At 41.9% G+C, this 18,364-nt stretch overlaps 1 protein-coding gene across 1 annotated transcript in view; it reads right to left on the reverse strand.

Moving 5' to 3' along the window:
- LOC105468349 (BRCA1/BRCA2-containing complex subunit 3) overlaps positions 1-18,142 on the reverse strand; it is a 48,163-nt gene extending 30,021 nt beyond the window's left edge. Inside the window, exons 1-7 of the mRNA XM_011718442.3 lie at positions 17,938-18,142; positions 17,246-17,262; positions 16,115-16,172; positions 12,211-12,330; positions 10,823-10,910; positions 1,461-1,549; positions 34-89 (exon numbers count right to left, since the gene is read on the reverse strand). Coding sequence (XP_011716744.1) covers positions 34-89; positions 1,461-1,549; positions 10,823-10,910; positions 12,211-12,330; positions 16,115-16,172; positions 17,246-17,262; positions 17,938-18,060 — 551 coding nt within the window. The 5' untranslated portion in view covers positions 18,061-18,142. The remainder of the gene's footprint in view (positions 1-33; positions 90-1,460; positions 1,550-10,822; positions 10,911-12,210; positions 12,331-16,114; positions 16,173-17,245; positions 17,263-17,937) is intronic.
- Positions 18,143-18,364: the final 222 nt, after the last annotated feature.

The following is an 18,364-nucleotide window of genomic DNA, read 5'->3' on the forward strand; positions in this document are numbered from 1 at the left end:
TCCAATACACACATAAGTCTCTCTAATACTTACTCTGAACTCTTTTGGGCCTGTATGGATTGGAAGCAAGTGTAGAGTACCCGGCCAGTCTATCAAAGGAAAAAAGAAAGAAAGAAATATCACAGAAAGAAAGATTAATATTGAGAAAGACCCCAAAAGCCCCTCTAGAAGTAGAAGGTTAAAAGAGATTCCTAAGATGGACTATGCCATAAATCAATTTCTGAAAAAGGATCATATGCTCAGTCAACATAAGATGGTCACAACCAAACATCTGCTCATGTAACAGCAGGGAATTGTTAACAAATACAAGAACCAGGAACCTAAGAACCTGAACATTCAAACTGCTATACTGAAAGCTGACAAACTTATTCAACAACTACTTATGATGACAATAAATAAATAAATGTATGATTACAAAGTTGAAAGCATATCAAATGATGTATAAAGTTCAAAGTACTGAACTGTAGTGTTTCTGGAAAACTGATTTTATGGAAAATATTCATTATTAACACAGATTCTGAGAATATAACTAATGCACTAAATAAGACACTATTGGTATTCTTAGCAGAATTCATACCTACAATGTTAAGTAGTAATTTTCTTTTTGTTTGAACTGACACATATTATAACCTCTTGAACATAAAATTCAAACAGAATTCAAATACAGAATGGCAAGACTGGCCACTGATCAAACTGCTTAAGCTCTATGAGCTTCTGGGTTGTCAGGGTTACAGCATATTTATATAAAGCACCTAATAAGTACATGCCATACAATAGGTGATAAATGGTAGTTGTTACTATTACTAGTCATCAAACTACATTCAGCATCCAACCACTTCTCATTATCTTCACTCTTACCACCATAACCAAACCTCCATCATCTCTTGTCTAGATTACAGCAATATCTTCCTAACAGGTTTCACTGATGCCATGGATTCCACCCCCACCCTCTGCCCACTGTTCAGTCTACACAGAAGCCAGAGAGATCCCATTAAAACATAAAGTCATCCTCCAGTTACTTCCCAAGTCAGAGTCAAAGTCAAGGCCTTACAAGATCTGGACCTCGTTTAGGACAACTAAATGAGTTATCATTCAAACTGGGACACTTCCAAGAGGGAAGGACAGTAGGATAATAGGGTAAAACTGGGACTGACAGAGGCAAACTGGGATGTATGGTCATGGTCTTCCTCACTCTGCTGCAGCCACACCAACTTCCTTGATGTTTCCTGAACATGCCACACTCACCTTAGGGTCTTTGCACTGGCTATTTCCTCTGCCTGGAACGTTCTTTCCCCAAGAAATCCACCAGACTTGTTCCCTCACCTTCTTCAGGTCCTGACTCAATGACCCTTTTCATTGAAACCTTTCCTGGCCATCCTATTAAAATTGCAAAGAGATTTTTCTCTACTCTGTGTGTACACACACACACACACACACACACACACACGCACACACAATACCTTCGTGTTCTTATCTTCTATGAAACAGGAAAAAATAAGTCCTACAAAGCCTTGATCCATCATCTGGTACATGGCTTGTGTGCGAACATCTGAAAATAAATGAAAATTTAAAAATCTTCTGTCAATAAACTGTGTCTCACAGACTTGACGATTTAAAGATAACAGTGACATATAATCTCCCTAGGATTCAGATTGTATAGGCAAAACAGGAATATATCCTAAGGACAATGTCAAAGTATAAATATTTTGCTAGGTTAGGGTAATACTATCGAAAGTCTGCCATTAAATAATAAAACTCATTAATAACTCTAGCCTGCCTAGCCCAAGAGTAGCTCTGCTATGGAATGTGGTATAGAAAGAGAAGTTAAAAATTTCAGTTACCCCAAAACTTGATAATTTCCTCCATGGAGACTCAAAGAAAGGCCCTGGAAGGAGAGAAAGTATTTCCTAGAAAAAGCCTTTTGATGGACAGCTTCTAGGAAAGTGAACATATTTATTAGGCTTGCACCAAAGAACAACATTAGAAAGGATTAAAATATTAAATGCCAAAAATGGCCAGGCGTGGTGACTCATGCCTGTAATCCTAGCACTTTGGGAGTCCGAAGCAGGCAGATCACCTAAGGTCGGGAGTTTGAGACTAGCCTGACCAACATGGAGAAACCCCTTCTCTACTAAAAATTCAAAATTAGCTGGGCATGGTGGTGCATGCCTGTAATCCCAGGTACTTGGGAGGCTGAGGCAGGAAAATCGCTTGAACCTAGGAGGCAGAGGTTGCAGTGAGCCAAGATCGTGCCATTGCACTCCAGCCTGGGCAATGAGAGTGAAACTCCAAAGGCTAAATTTAGTCTTCAGACCATTGTTTATAAAGGATACAAAAGATCACATGTCACCATGAAACACTGCCGATTACAGTTTTGCCCAATGGCTTACATTCAACATTCTTTGTGTGTATACCTTTTTGATCTGGATTTTGACTTCTCCCCAGTGTCTTCCTAAGTAAAGACTGACACCAAACAGTACTCAGCAATGAGTACAAAGGGAATTGGCTGAAAATACTGCTAAACATGCATAGCATTGTAAAAATGGTCTCTGTACTGCTATATGACCTTGGTAAAATTCTTGGTACTGTTAAGCCTATTTCCTTATCAGTTAAATGAGAATAAACATCATGCCTTCTCTCATAGGGTTTCTGTAATTTTTAAATTGCAAAATTTTTAACACACATCAAAGGTGCTTCATAAACGTCACTTCCATTCAATTTTATCTATAACCACTGAAAACAACTAGTGTCCCCATCATGTCACCCAAACTGCTTTTTGTGAAGGTCACCAATGATTTATTCTTGGTCTTCAATTTACCTGATCTCAGCTGATCACTCTCTTCTTGAAACAGTCTTCACTTTGCCTCACGTTCTCACTCTTTCTACTTGTCTCTAACTTCCTGTCTCTGTTGCTGGATCCTTCTCATGTTCCCAGTCTCCAAATATTGGTGTGGCCCAGGGTCAGTGTTCAGTCCTTTTGTCTCTCTACCGTCACTCTTTGGGGGATTTCATCTAGTTTCGTGGCTTTGAAGCCACTCTCAACTCCTGCCCAACAATCTCCAGTCCCAGACTTCTACTCTGAACTCCAGAACTATAGTTGTCTACCCTGACGCTTCAACTTGGTTGTGTGTTTGTTTTTTTTTTTTTTTTTTTTTTTGAGACGGAGTCTGCCAAAGCGAGTCAGCCCTGCCCGTCCACTGGCTACCAAGAGTCCCCGATCTTGGGCCCCCAGAGGCTCAGACTGGCCTTGGTCACCCTCCCAGGGGAGACCCTTGTACCGCCATCTTCCCCCGTGGGAAAGCATACTCTTCTCGCCAGCGAACCTTCTCTGGGAGGGATCGTTCTGGCACCCCATCGTAATGGATGTACCCGCTCTGAGCATTGGCTACCCCTTGGGAGACCACCTGAGCTCAGAGGGACCCACTCCAGCCACTGCTGCCCCTGAAGAGCTGTCATCCTATGGACGCTCATTCTCATCTCAGCAGCCTCGGACCCTGCACCACTCACCCTTGCCCCTCAGTATCCGCTCAGATATTCTCTCAGGCATTCTGCTTCCGGTCCAGACGCAAATCTACTTCTGTTCTCTGAGTGAAAAGCCTATTGGTGCTCTCAGAACAGCCAAAGACTTATTTCAGAAGCCTCCAACAGAGGTATGAGATGCTTTAATGACATCGGAGCATTCGCCTGGCCCTCTTTGGGATATACTAGATGAGAACAGCTGCTGCTTGCTGTATGTTTTTGAGGATCGGCTATATAAAGTGGACTGAACCTTCAGAGCCGATTATTTGGCCAACACTAGGGTAATTCGAGAACAGGGATGGGCGTGCTTTGCAAGAGGCTGCCTGGTTTGAATAGACGACCGCCTATTCAAGGGGGCAGGCCCATTCAGAGAGGAAGCCGAGAGACTGGGAACGCCTTTCCTCTGGACTTTACAAGCGCTTTAATCCAGTTCTTACACAAGGATCCACCAGATGGTGCTGTGAGCAGGGGCTTCTCTCGGTTTCCTAAAGAAGGGGCCGGCCAGGTGCGGTGGTTCATGCCTGTAATCCCAGCACTTTGGGAGGCCAAGGCGGGCGGATCACCTGAGGTCACGAGTTTGAGACCAGCCTGGCCAATGTGGTGAAACCCCATCTCTACTCAAAATGAACAAAAATTAGCCGGGCATGGTGGCATGCGCCTGTAATCCCAGCTACTTGGGAGGCTGAGACAGGAGAATTGCTTGAGCCCAGGAGACGGAGGTTGCAGTAACCTGAGATCACGGCACTGCACTCCAGCCTGGGCAAGGAAGGGAGGGAGGGAAGAGAGGGAGGGAAGGGAGAGAGGGAGGAGTGGAGGAAGGAAGGGAGGGCAGGCGGGCAGGTGGGGTTCTCTACAAGATTGGGTACACAATGCGGACATCCCATGCATGTTGCTGGGAAAAGTCACTCCAGACACTGTTTTCTCTCGGACATGCCTTCTGACCAGATATGGCCTCCTTAAAGGATGCAGATGCCATTGTGACCAGCATGAAGTTTCCCAGTGGGGCAGCTGTTAGCTTGGACATCAGCCAGCACTAGACAGACAGCTGTGACCACAGATGGGAGGTTCATGATTCCCAAGGTGTGTTGTGGATGAATAATCAGAATCCCTTGGGCATGACCACGCAGGGTACGTCCTATCCCTCTGCTCCCAGACCCAGGCTGGCCGCTACCAAAACTCATATTGAGAGCACTTCAGACATTTTGTCTGAAGAACCCTTAAATGGAAAGAACCTCCTGAAATTACCAAAGAGCAGTTCCTCAGAGTCATGGCAAAGCAGTCTTGGGGGAACCAGGCAGCCATGGACCTACCCAGCAAATTGGTAAAGATCTCCGTGGTCAAGACTGAAACTCTGTAAACTGCCCCAAGGCTCAAGCCAAGACCCTGCATGAGATCCGATTGCCTGTTTCACTTCTCCCTGTTACTGAGAGAGGGAGATGGAACCTTCTGGTGACATTATCCTCACCGGAAATTAAGAAGGGAGATCAAGAAGGGAAAGCAATAGGAAACCATGTATGTTTCATTACTGGTGTAACCAAACCCTTCAGGATGTGACTTCAGACCCAGGGACAAAAAGTTGGAGGTTGTTTATCTGTTTTCTGTTGAACTCCAGCCTGGTACACAAGAGATGCTCTTTTGGTCAGAGTTTCCTCTGGTTGGGTCTCTCAGGAAGAAAGTAGGTCAGGGATTGGACCACGTAAACTGACCCGGAAACCAGCGGTTTCAGCTTTTCTGTATGGCAAGTACAGCAGAGGGCTAGTTAAGCTGTTAGACTAAATGTCACAGGCATGCAGCAGGCTGCAGGTTGTACTGGGCCCCTTTGTGGGTATTTAAGAACCAGTTTTCTTGAAGAATCTGTGATTTTGTGCACTGTGATATTACACAGCACCATTCCTAAGAAATATGATGAAATAACCATATGTAGTATTAAAAACCCATTTTATTATTCTTGCCTGAAATAGACATTCTCTTTTAATGTCTCTTTAATGTCCCCAAGGGGACATGGAAACATTTCAGAAATAGGCCTTCTCATTTCCTTTTAGGAGCTACGTGGTGAAAATGTTTAAGAGACAAGGTCTTGCTTTGTCGTTCAGGCTGGCTCATGGTGGTGCAATCACAGCTCACTGCCACCTCCAACTCCTGAGCTCAAGGGTTCCTCCCACCTTAGCCTCCTGAGTAGGTGGAAATACATGCATGCATTACTACACCTGGCTAATTAAAACAAAAAATTTAAGTGACAGAGGCTCACCATCTTGCCCAGGATGGACTTGAACTCCCAGGCTGAAGCAATCCTCCCAGCTCAACCTCCCAAAGTGCTGCAATTATAGGCATGAGCCACCACACCTGGCCTATCCTACTTTAAAAAAACTTTTTAGGGCCTGGCGTGGTGGTTCACACCTGTAATCCCAGCACTTTGGAAGGCTGAGGCGGGTGGATCACAAGGTCAAGAGATCAAGACCATCCTGGCTAACACGGTGAAACCCCATCTCTACTAAAAATGCAAAAAATTAGCCAGGTGTGGTGGCGAGTGCCTGTAGTCCCAGCTACTCGGGAGGCTGAGGCAGGAGAACGGTGTGAACCCGGGAGGTGGAGCTTGTAGTGAGCCGAGATCGCGCCACTGCATTCCAGCCTGGGCAGCAGAGCGAGACTCCATCTCAAAACAAAAACAAAAACAAAAAAACAACTTCCTGTTTTCTCTATTAAAGTGGGAAGCAATGTTAGATAACATTGCTGAACGTGAAAGCAGAAATGGGGAATTCAGAGGTTTGAAATGCAGAAAGTAGGAGCATACTGATCAGACACACCATGGAACATGCACAGCTTCCCAATTGTGGAATTGGCTTTGCAGATATTATTACAAATTGGCATGGGCAAGTCCTCAGTATCTGTTCAACAAATGGACAAGCTGAGAAGAGGCTTGTTATCACCTCTTCCCATTTGACTCACATTTGTTAATTCTGCCTCATCAGCGGCATGAAAATGTTAGTGTGAGGCAGAGAAATCACACATGTCCTGATGGGAGACGCTGAGAAAGGCCTAGCACCACATGCCAAAAGTGTGTAACCTATCCTAGTCATAAGCAAACAGCAGACATGGAGCAATAGTCCATCTCCTAAAATGTCTATGTCATGAAAGAGGAAAACAAGTCTAAGGAGCTGGTCCAGAGGAAAGGAGACTAAAGTGACGTGAAGGCTAAATGTCATGCATGATCTGAGATTGGATCCTGGATCGGAGAGAAAAAAACTGCCATAAAGGACAATATTGAGTTAACTGGCAAAATGTGAATAAGCTCTGTGTAGTCTGCACAATAAGATTGTATTTATTAAATGTGCTTATTTTGACAATTGCACTGTGGTTATGGAAATAAATAACCTTAATCTTGAGAAATACACAATCAAGTATTTAAAGGTAAAGGAACATCATGTCTGCAACTCACTCTCAAATAGCATGTGTGCACATGTGCACGTGTGTATGCTGGAGAGGGAGGGAGAATATAATCAAGCAAATGCGACCAAAGGTTAACAACTGTTGCATCTAGTTCTTCATACTATTCTTGAAATTTTTCTGTAAGACTAAAATTCTTTTAATATGAAATTTTAAAGTCTTTGTATGTGTGCTTGTCCTACCTTACCCTTGCTTTTGTTCATTCTCCCCTCCGCTGCCAACCTCAACCCAAGGCCAACTCACTTTATGTTCTTTTGAAGGAATGAATACATTCTGAAAGTGGATTATCAAGTTCTTCTATTTCAACTAGTTTCCCTTCCTTACATGTAAAACTTTATCCTGTGTACATGAGTGTTGCTATGGTAAGGCACATAATTCAGTCTCATTAGTTTCCTTAGCTACTGTGCCTTTTGTTATAGAATGAATAACCTATCTTCTCTCACTTACCCTTTAGCTTATGATGGCAGGTCTTTATTTTCCCCATATGGCTTAACCTAGCTTGTTAGTTTCTCTTCAAGTCTTTAGGTTTGCAGCTTGTCTTTAATAAAAGACAATCTTATTCTTCTTTTTTCCTAATCCCAAGGCTTTATTTTTATAGGTGCTTCCCCTGTTAATACTTACAAGCACTAATGTTCTATATGGACGACATCTCATTTCTTCTTTATCATGTTACTCATTGTTTTCCCCTCAACAAAATCATTAAGGTCTAGGACAGCAGGAGCCATGACCTTATTATTCCATACAAGTATCCAGTAAATTTCCTGAAGAATCGTTTTATGGAATGATCCCTTTAAATTATGTTCAAAGCAGTGTTACCTAGCCCACTGGAACTTAACCTAATTGCACTAATTACCTTATCATAAAAAGCACTGAAATGGTCACATCACTCTCCCTCGCCAACTAAAATTATACCTTTCTTTTAACAGAAAAAAAAGATTTCACTCTTTCTCAGTTGCCATTCTTTACCACAGCTTGGAATTCTTTTCCTGTTAAAGGTAGTTAAAGTTTTTATTCATTGCTCACTTTTTCTGAGGTTTGCAATACAGTGGCTCTGTTAGACTCAATTCTTTTTATTCCCATTTGTTTACTTTCTTAAATATTAGTTTTAATTGACAAATCATAATTGCATACATTTATAAGGTACTACTTCTTAAAAGGCTGTTTGGAGATGAGTGTGAATGCCAGCTCAGTTGGGCAATTATTTTTCTTTAGTTGTACCCATAGTTTCATTACTGTACTTTTTTTTTTTGAGACAGAATCTCGCTCTGTCGCCCAGGCTGGAGTGCAGTTGTACAATCTCAGCTCACTGCAACCTCCATCTCCCAGGTTCAAGTGAATTCTCCTGCCTTAGCCTCCCCAGTAACTTAGATTACAAGCACCTGCCACCATGCCTGGCTAATTTTTACATTTTTAATAGAAATAGGGTTTCACCTTGTTGGCCAGGCTGGTCTCCAACTTCTGACCTCAAGTGATCTTCCTACCTCATCCTGCCAAAGTGCTGGGATTACAGGCATGAACCACTATGCCCAGCCTGTAAATATTTTTGAGATCTCAGGTGAGAGACCTGATGTGTCCTCATTGTTAATCCTTTGAATATTGTCTGCCCTTCAATATAGATATTTCATACACTCTCTCCATGTCCTTGAGAGTTTTACAAATAAATCTTTTGGCATCTTTCTTTTCTTGTTCATTTTATAGGTGAACAGCTACCATGGTAAGTGTTGGACAAGGTGTCGTATACATGATTTCATACACTGCTCCTAACAACTCTGAGACTATGTTCTTTTCTGACAGAGAGGAAACTAGAGAGGCACAGACAAGTTAAAATATTTTCTCAACTGGTAAGTGACTGAAACAAGATGCTAACACAGACCTAGTCCCCAACTAAATCAAAGCTGGTATTCCCAACCCTCATGCTGTGGTAACTCTCTAAATTTTCTATACACATAGCCTTTATTGCATATTCTAATACTTGTTCAGGTAGGATCTCTACACTCTGGACTCCAAATCTATTTTGTCTTAAATTATGGAGCACATGGCTCCTTAATCATTTCATAATTTAGAGTTGATTTTTTTCAGTTACGTTCTGCAATATCCTTTTTTTTTTTTCCTAACTGCTATAAAGATTGAAATGTTCCCACTACTGCTGCATTACAAACACCTACCTGGGTTCTTGTTTAATGGCTCAGATCTTCTCCCCTGAGAGAATTCAATTGTTCTCTGAACTCTGAAACTTTCTGGGTGCTCTGCTTCAGATACTTATAAGGTTTTTTTCCTTAAATTCGTAGGGAATTTCTTTTTACCACCAAATTTTATGTATTTATTTCTCACTGTAACTTATTACTATAGTGAAAATAATTGTTCAGTAATATATGTGTCAAACTTTTCTTCATTAGTGGTTGGTACTTCATTCTTTCTGGCTGATGGCACTACCATGGGAAAAATTTTAGGCCAATCTGATTTCAGTGTTGACAGTGACAGGAAAACAAATCAGACACTGAATTTTTTCAGTGACATTAAGGCTTTACAGGAACATATTAATAGCTATAAAAACAACTTTATTGGGACATCAGTGAGCCAATTAAAGAATCTGAATAACGTCTGTAATTAAATAATAGTATTATATGAATGTTAATTTCCCAGTTTTTATAAATGTACCATGGTTATGTAAGAGAATTTCTTTGTGTTTAGGAAATTCATAGTGCAGAGTAGGGGTAAAAGGTACCATGTCTGCAACTTAGTCTAATACTTCAGGAATATACATATATGTATATACATATATGTAAAAGAGAATGATACAGCAAATGTTGCAAAATGTTAAAATTTGGCAAATCTGGGAGAAGGTAGATCTGTCATCTCCCTTATTCTAAATCAGTATTTAACTGGGGGTGTTCAACAATATCCCCACCTAACACCTACTCCCAGAGGTTGTCACAGTAGGTCTGAGTTACGGTCTAGGAAAGATTAATTTGGGGCAGGTACATTTTATAAAAGCTTTCTCAGGTGATTCTGAGAAACATCCTCACCCACCCAAGACTGAGAATTAATACTGTATTTCTTAGGACCACTCGTGTTTCATTAAAGTCTGGGACTGTACCACTGATGATTTTTTGCCATTCGTATCACAGCATAAACGAATTTAGAACTTGCTATCAAGTCAAACCCATATGACTAGTACTAGCACAGTGGGAAGAGCAGGCTGGGCAGTCAGACCTGGGTTCTAACCTCAGCTCTGCCACTTAATTCATGTGAGTCTTTGTTTACCTTTCTGTACAATGGGGGTAAGATCTCTAACTCACAGGTTGCCACAAGGATTGGAGAAGAAAACATTTGTAAACCATTAGCACATAGTTAAGTGCTCGTGAATATTAGTTCACTCTCCCCAAGTTACTTTTCTCCTTTCTGGAGAGGAAGATACGGACAAAAAAAAAATCATGATTCTCAAAAAGGGGTAAAGGTAGAGAGAAAGCAATTTAGTTACATTACACCGATTAGAAGGGTAAAGATGTATATTGAGAGCTCCAATGGACTATACGTAAACAGCAACTGTAAAAATCAATTTTGCAAATTTTGCCCTTTAAGTCTGCAGAATGGGAGTATCCTGGACAGTAATGATATTCAGCAATCAGCAATTTTCAGTTAACAGTTTAATTTTTTTATATCAACTGACAGACTTATTAAAAACAATCAACATGACATAAATAATTACTTTTAATACATAACAAAATAAATCAAAATAGTGACGTCTGCTTAAGGACAGTCGAATTTTGGTTTAAAATAACCATACCCTATGTAATGGAGAAGGAAACATGATATTAATTTCTGAGAACAATAAACATTGCAACCCCATGATACTCACCAACATGTGAAGGCCAAACAGTTATATGAGGATGGGAATGATACCAGCCCACAACTCTCATGGGGCGGCCTGTCAGTTCAGCCAACCTGTGTGTCTGTCAAGGTACTTTCAAAATGTGGGAACAAAATTTTCTAATGCCAATAAGGGCTCAGAAAGCACCCTGAAGTTTAAAATAAGCTTATTGCAATTTAATGGCAACAAAAGAATGAAATAAGGTTAATGCTGAGTTTCCCATAACACCCATTTAAAGCCAAAATTTTTTAAACTAGAAACCATATGGTTTCCAATGCCGTATATAGTTACATCCTCAAGTTTCATTTAGCTGATGTTTGATCACTCGAATCATTACCAATGTGCTATCTGAAAAGCTTTTCTAAATCGTCAGAAGTTGTCACTTTCAAGACTGCTGCTGTTATCCTGTAAAATGCTGATTAGTTTTCCTGCAAATTATTTATATTAAAATAATCCTTTTTATACATATTTCTAAGATATATTTTCAAGTTTTCAAATGACAAGAGAAACTACTTAACTTCTCTTAGCCCATTTCTTCAGCTGCAGACTGAGGCAGGGGAATAATGTTTCAGAGCAGTGAAGAGTAAATGCAATAATCCACACACGGTGTTTAGCGTAGTGCCTGGCAAACACCTAGTAAGTGCTTAACAAATAGTAATTGCAGCTGAAGTTTGCAGGGCAGAGGACCACAGAGGAGAGCTGCAGAGACAGCCTGCATATCCGCACTTGAGGGTCCCACTTGAGCATTCAGCAGATCACTGAAGCGGAAGGATGTGAGGAAACTACCAGAACTTCTGACGGCATTCCTCAAGAAAACAAAAGCGGGATGGGGATCAGCTTCATATACACTCACGAGGCGCCAGTCAGGGCACTCAGTAACATACTGAAACAAATCACAGGAAACAAATGCCCCATTTGATCATTTTGGGGTTATATTTAACATGAAACATTGCATTCAGTTCCTAGCATTGCATTTTTTGAAAGGAAGTCACAAAGGAGAATCTCTCAAGAGGATAGAGACCAAGGTAGCAAATGGCCTAGAAATTAAATGATACTAGGAAAACTGGAAGGAGGGGCAGGGAGGAATGGAGAGAAGACTAGGGAGGAAGATGGAGGGGACTCCACACAGAGTTCATTGTCACAGTGATGGACCCTGACATCTTTTGGCACTTAGGAGCAGGAATGTCAGAAAATTTCTAATTCTTCCAATAAAACCCACTCAAAAGAAGAAAGAGAAATTCTAATAACCAAACAATTGGATCTAAGGGAAGAAAATTTGTGAAACCACCTAAAGTAGGATGATTGCAGCAAGCAAGCAGCAATGTGGCCCAGGAACCCCAGAGCACATAAAAGCTTCTATCGACCAGTAAGGATATCTCTGCCTCTGTTGAAGCTGCAGACAGCTGCTCTGGAGAAATTTCTACTCGGTCCTTCCTCTTATCAGAACGTCGTAAGATGATGACAGAATGAATGTGAACAATTCTGACGGCATCAACCTAAAGGAAAATCCACAGAAATGGTTACTTATGGCTCTCTCCAATAACACATCCCCCTTCAACTATAGGATTTCATTTTATTATAATATCAGATAAAATATTCCATTTTAGAAAACTGACACTTTTCTCATGAATGAAATGTTTCAAATAAAAGACACCCAACCTCAATATATACATTTCAGACACAAAAATTTAAAATATATATGCTAATATTTAGATCAAGGAAGGACTTTTGGAATGATCGACCAGTAATTATTTGACTTACAACTATGTACAAAACACTGTGTCACACAAAGGAATATAAATCAGGGTGCTGACAAAGGGTTCAATGTGCTAACGACATGGTTGAGTGGCAAGTTGTCATTCATGAAAGTCCACTAAGATAATGTAGTAAGTCAATGCCATAGGAGCTGATATGGCTGGGCTCTATGTCCCCACCCAAATTTCACCTCAAATTGTAAACCCCACGTATCACAGAAGACACCTGGTGAAAGGTGATTGGACTGTAGGGTTAGATTTCCCTCACACTGTTCTCATAATAGTGTGAGAGTGAGTTCTCAGGAGATCTGATGGTTTAAAAGTGTGGCACTTCCCCCCTTTACTCTCTCTCTCTCTCTCCTACCACCATGTAAGATGTGCCTTGCTTCTCCTTCACCTTCCGCCATGATTATAAGTTTCTTGAAGCGTCCCCAGCCATGTGGAACTGTGAATCAATTAAACCTCTTTTCTTTATAAATTCCCAGTCTCAGGGAGTTTTTGTTTGTTTGTTTGTTTTTTGACACAGTCTCACTCTGTTGCCCAGGCCGGAGTGCAGCAGTGCAATCTCAGCTCACTGGAACATCTGCCTCCTGGGTTCAAGCGATTCTCCCACCTCAGCCTCCCCAGCAGCTGGGATTACAGGCACATGCCACCACGCCTGGCTTTTTGTATTTTTTGGTAGCCAAATTGGCTAGGCTGGTCTCAAACACCTGACTTCAGGCCCGCCTCGACCTCAGGACCTTACAAGCATAACCCACCGCACCCGGCCTCAGAGAGTTCTTTATAGTGTGATAACAGACTAATACAGGAGCTCAGAGGAAAGAACTCACTTACATTAGAAAAGTAATCTTTTACATAAGCAGGATATGAATCTAAAAAAGAAAAAAATCTTCACAGAAAAGGCAGACAAGTGTATCTATTCCTTGATTACTGTGGGAAGTGGGGGGAACACATTTCTACAGGTGCCAAATGGAAGTAGTAAAGTGTGAATGAGGTGTCTGGGAGACAACTTGGCCAACTGATTTAGACACAGAGCTTGAGGTGAAATGGCAGATGGCAAGGCTAAGAAAGTTGGAGTGAGAATGTACAAGACCTGAAATGCCAAGCCATAATTTGCAGGATGAACTCAAAGGAAAAAAAATTATTTCAGATAAACTGTAGATGAAGTAACAATGAAGTACTGGGCTAAGCAGATGGCAGAGATGGAAGAAACAGATTTGAGACCCATTAAAAAGAATGAATCTACAACATTTGGTAGCTTATGGACCATGGGTGATGGTAGACAGGAAACGGTCAAAGATGATTCTAAAGTTTCAAGGTTGAAACTAGGTAGAAGATGTGAGGCAGATCTAAGTTTAGAAAGGGTCAGGAAGGAAAGAAGAGCTTGTTTTCAGATGAGATAATCTGGGATGAGAGATATACAATATGGCAATTTTTAGCAGGCAAGTGGGATTATAGCTTAGACTCAAACAGAATCAATGCAGAAATCAATAAAGCGTTTATGAGTGGACAAAAAAGGTGTGGAGTCAGGGAGCGGAGGTCTTGGCCTGAATCAAGGGGAGTGGCCACATTTAGTGTGGGGAAGAACAAGAAGGGCCAGGGAAGAAGACAAAGAAGGCAAAACCAGAACAATGAAATGGTAGAAGACAAAGAAGGCAAAGCCAGAACAATGAAATGGTACAAGAGTTTCAGGGGAAAGAGTGGGCTTAACATTATCAGATGTTGAAGGGACAAGGGTGAAATCTGAGAGGAGGCCTTTGAAATCAGCTATAGATTTTCACTGTGCAACAGGTCTGATTTCAGATGTGCAGCAAGTATGAAATACACATGGACTTCAAAGACAACACAAAAGAGAAAAAAGGAATATAAAATATCTCAACATTTCTTAATATTCACTACATATTAAAATAATAATCCTTCACATACTTAGGTTAAATAAAATACACCCTTCAAATTAATTTCATTTATTCCTTTTTACTGTGATTACTAAAAAATTTAAAATTATGCATATGGCTCACATTCGAGGCTCACATTATATTTCTTTTTTTTTGTGGTTTATTTTTGTTTTGCTTTTCAACTAAATACTCCACTTAAAAAGATGATCACACTGGATTTTTTTTTAAAGTTTTTACCGCTAATAAGACACATTTTATATATTAGTACATAGAAAGGCTACAAATAAAAGGATAAAAAATACACTATGCAATACTAAAAAGGCAGCTTAACTAATAAAGTTTAATATCTAATTTAGACAGTAAAAACTGACATAAAACTCAAGACGAGGGCATGAAATCTTGAATAATAAAATTACATTATTAAGATTTGGAATGTATCATAGTAACTGATGCCTAGGGTGAATTGTTTCTTTCTCTCTTTCTTACTTTAGTCAGAGATTTCAGTGCCTAAGAGGAATGAGTAATATTTAATGCATAGACAGAGGAGGAAGAGAAGTCCACAAATGATTGTGGGAAGGGGGAAACAGGAATAAAAGGAATACAGCAAAACCAACAGAAACCCATGAAAGTTCAGAGATTCAAGGAGAAAGACTAAGATAAGCACCAGGAAATAATCCACCGAAGGTAGAATTAGAAACCAAACCTCAGTGGGTTTGACTGGGGAAGGTGAAGGAGTAGTAATTGTAGCCCATTCTTTTAAGAAGTCTGGCTATTAAAGGAAGGATATAAGAGTAGTGACTACAGGAAGATACAGGATTAAGAAGTAGCTTTCCTTTCTGAAAACGAGAGTAATTTAAGCATATTTTTATTCTAAGAGAAAAGAACCAGGTGACAGGGAAAAGACCCAGAAAAGAGACAGAACATTGATAAACAGGGTCTCTGAAGAAGCTGCAGCTTTGGATAGGAAGAGGACTTATTTCTTTGATATGCGAAGAGATGCAAAGTGATTAAGGTGAAGTTTGTATAAGTAGACGAAGCTGTGGCCTGATAACCTGGTGGGAGGAGGGGGAAATAATTCATTTTTATTGTATTTTACAAAAGCATCAGTCTGTGACAGATTGGGGAAAACAATAACCAGTCCTATACCACGATTAAGTGAGAAGCATTACGCTAGACCATCAAGGCTAGAGCATGCCAAAAAAGGTGGTGTAGGAGTGCAGACAAGAAAAAAGTCAAGGTAGACTAAGAACTATGATGCTATGGTTAGTTTGCCTGTTTAAGAAGAGAGGGTTGCATGAGTAGATGTTGGAATTCGGGATAAAGAGGTAATAGTGATGTGAACCACATGCCAAAGTCTCAAGGAAAGTGGAAGAAGGGCCAGAAAACAGGCAGTGACAGCAAGGAGAGCAGCAAGAGGGTGGTACTGACAGTGATTATTAATCTTGATCAAGTAGAGACAATTTGCTACAAAGAACAGAAAATTAGGTCCCATTCCTAGTGAGCAGATTCTGATTTTACTAGAAAGAATATCTCATCCAGCCAGAAACCACATACTCTGGCTGAGATCACTGGATTACAGAAATCTTTCCCCAACTGCAAGTTTCCATCATGCAAAATTTTAGCACACATACCTTTTCAGCAACTGTGCGCATTTCAGTTCCAGTATATGCAAATTTGGAGTCACTCCTACTGGGAATAAATTAGAAAAAAAAAAAAAGGAAGTGGGGTTTGGAATATAAAAAGGAATTAAAGCAAAATAACAGGATTAACTGTTTTCGCAATGAAATCTTAGCAGAGACCAAAGAAGAGGAGGGAAACTGAATTGAGACTAGAGCTGCACTCTATATCTGTTAGAAGCAATCTGGGACACATGCACAAGTGGCTGAGTATATAAAGTTATCATAAACAAAGCTAAATTCCTGGAATCCTGGGAATTAAGGAGGTGGGCTTGAGAAGTACACTAAGTTATGATGTGAAGTTTAAATTAAAACGTTACTAAAAGGTTTCACAACGTCAAGCATTGAAGCTACTGGGGATCACTGAGATCACTGAGGTCCATCAGGAGGAAAGGCAATGTAACTGTCAATTTACGTGAAGGAATGGATCAACAGGGGGAAATGCCTCTAAACGTATATGCTCTCTGTCACAAAGAAAATTCCTGATATCTCACTGGCATTTAACGGGAGACAGAACATGAAATACACTGAGCAAGGCCAGGCGAGGTGGCTCACGCCTGTAATCCCAGCACTTTGGGAGGTCGAGGTGGGCAGATTGCTTGAGCCCAGGAGTTCGAGGCCAGCCTGGTCAACATGGTGAAACCCCGTCTGTAAAAAAAAAAAAAAAAAAAAAAAAAAAAAAAAAAAAAAGCCGGGTGTGGTGGCGGGCACCTGTAATCTCAGCTATTCGAGAGGCTGAGGCATGAGAATCGCCTGAACCTGGGAGGCAGAGGTTGCAGTGAGCCGAGATCACGCCATTGCACTCCAGCCTGGGCGACAGAGCGAGACCCTGTCTCATCCCTAAAACCCAACAATTATGATAATGCTTATTAAGATGTTTATCCCATATCTCAACTCAATAGGAGGTAAGGCAGAAACCAAAGTTCAAGGTTGGGGTGGAACTCAAATTGCATCGAGAGAGCCCCGGAGCGATAATGGTAATTAATTTAAGACACGATCCGGACACAATACTGTCAAAGTCGCCATAATTTTGAGTTAACAATGACTTAGAGATTATAAGATATGAGTAAACAGATACGGTCTTACCTTGGATCATCGTTCAACTAGAGTGGGAAAAAGCAGAAAACATTATTGATCACATTACGTTTGTTTGACGTATATATATGCAGATTATATGACAATTAGGTCATGTGTTCATGCACACGGTATGAAAGACTGGAGAATTACTTTAGACCCGTAAACAGCTAAACTGTATTTCCTCATCCTCTTTGGCCCCTCCTCAACACAATGCAGCGGAAACTTTTGCTTCCTTCAAGCCCCGCACCTTCTGTTAGGCTCTTCGATACCCTTCAAATGCTTTGGTTGTTATCTCTGCTCCCTAGACGGAAGACTAGGCGAGGCAAGGGGCTCTAACCGTGGTCAGCTGCTGCATCGTAATACCCGGACGTCCTTAATATACTCCAGTGTCTTTCTGACCTGCCTTGCAGTTTTGGTCAACGGGGCGAAAAGCGCAGATCTAAAGAGAAGCCCCAGGCTACAGGAGAAAGGGCAAGGCTCCCGGGGCCTGTACATACCGCCGGGGACTCGCAGGAGACTAAACAACTGTCAGGCGGCCAGAAGAAACGGGGATCCCCACGACAGAGCTATGTAAAGGGTGTCCAAGGATCTAAATCGAGTATGCCTGTGGCCTCCGCAGCCCTGGCAGCTGCTGGCACCCACCGCTGGGACACACTGGGACTGCTTAGCAGGGTTCCGGACAGGCTAACAGAGCTACTCACCTCCCCTATGCACAGCCCCATCACTTCCTCCTTCTCTGTGCTCAGAGCGTGGTTGAGACAAACGAGGAAAGCGTCAGACTCGAGATGAACCGCCTGCACCGCCTGCACCACCTGCACCGCCATCTTGGCCCGACCCTTCTCACGTCCGCCTCGGGCCCACTTAGTCCTGACCAACCGGGTGCTGCGGCGCAGCCTCCCCAGCGCCCCGCGCTCTGCGCTCCGCCCAGGCCTGGCCTTCGGCGCGCGGGTTCCTCGGGGGCGGGGCTTAGGGAGCGGGCGGGGCTGTGGGGGCGGGGCTGTGGGGGCGAGGAGGGGGTAGCGGGCGCGAGGCTGGCGCGCGGGGGCGGGCCTTGGCGCGCGGGGGCGGGGCCCGCCCAGCAGCACCTGGGAAACGCCCGCGGGGTTTGGGGCAGGCGTGGCCGTCGGG

Source organism: Macaca nemestrina, chromosome X (genome assembly GCF_043159975.1).
Source record: "Macaca nemestrina isolate mMacNem1 chromosome X, mMacNem.hap1, whole genome shotgun sequence".
Classification (NCBI taxonomy): Eukaryota; Metazoa; Chordata; class Mammalia; order Primates; family Cercopithecidae; genus Macaca; species Macaca nemestrina.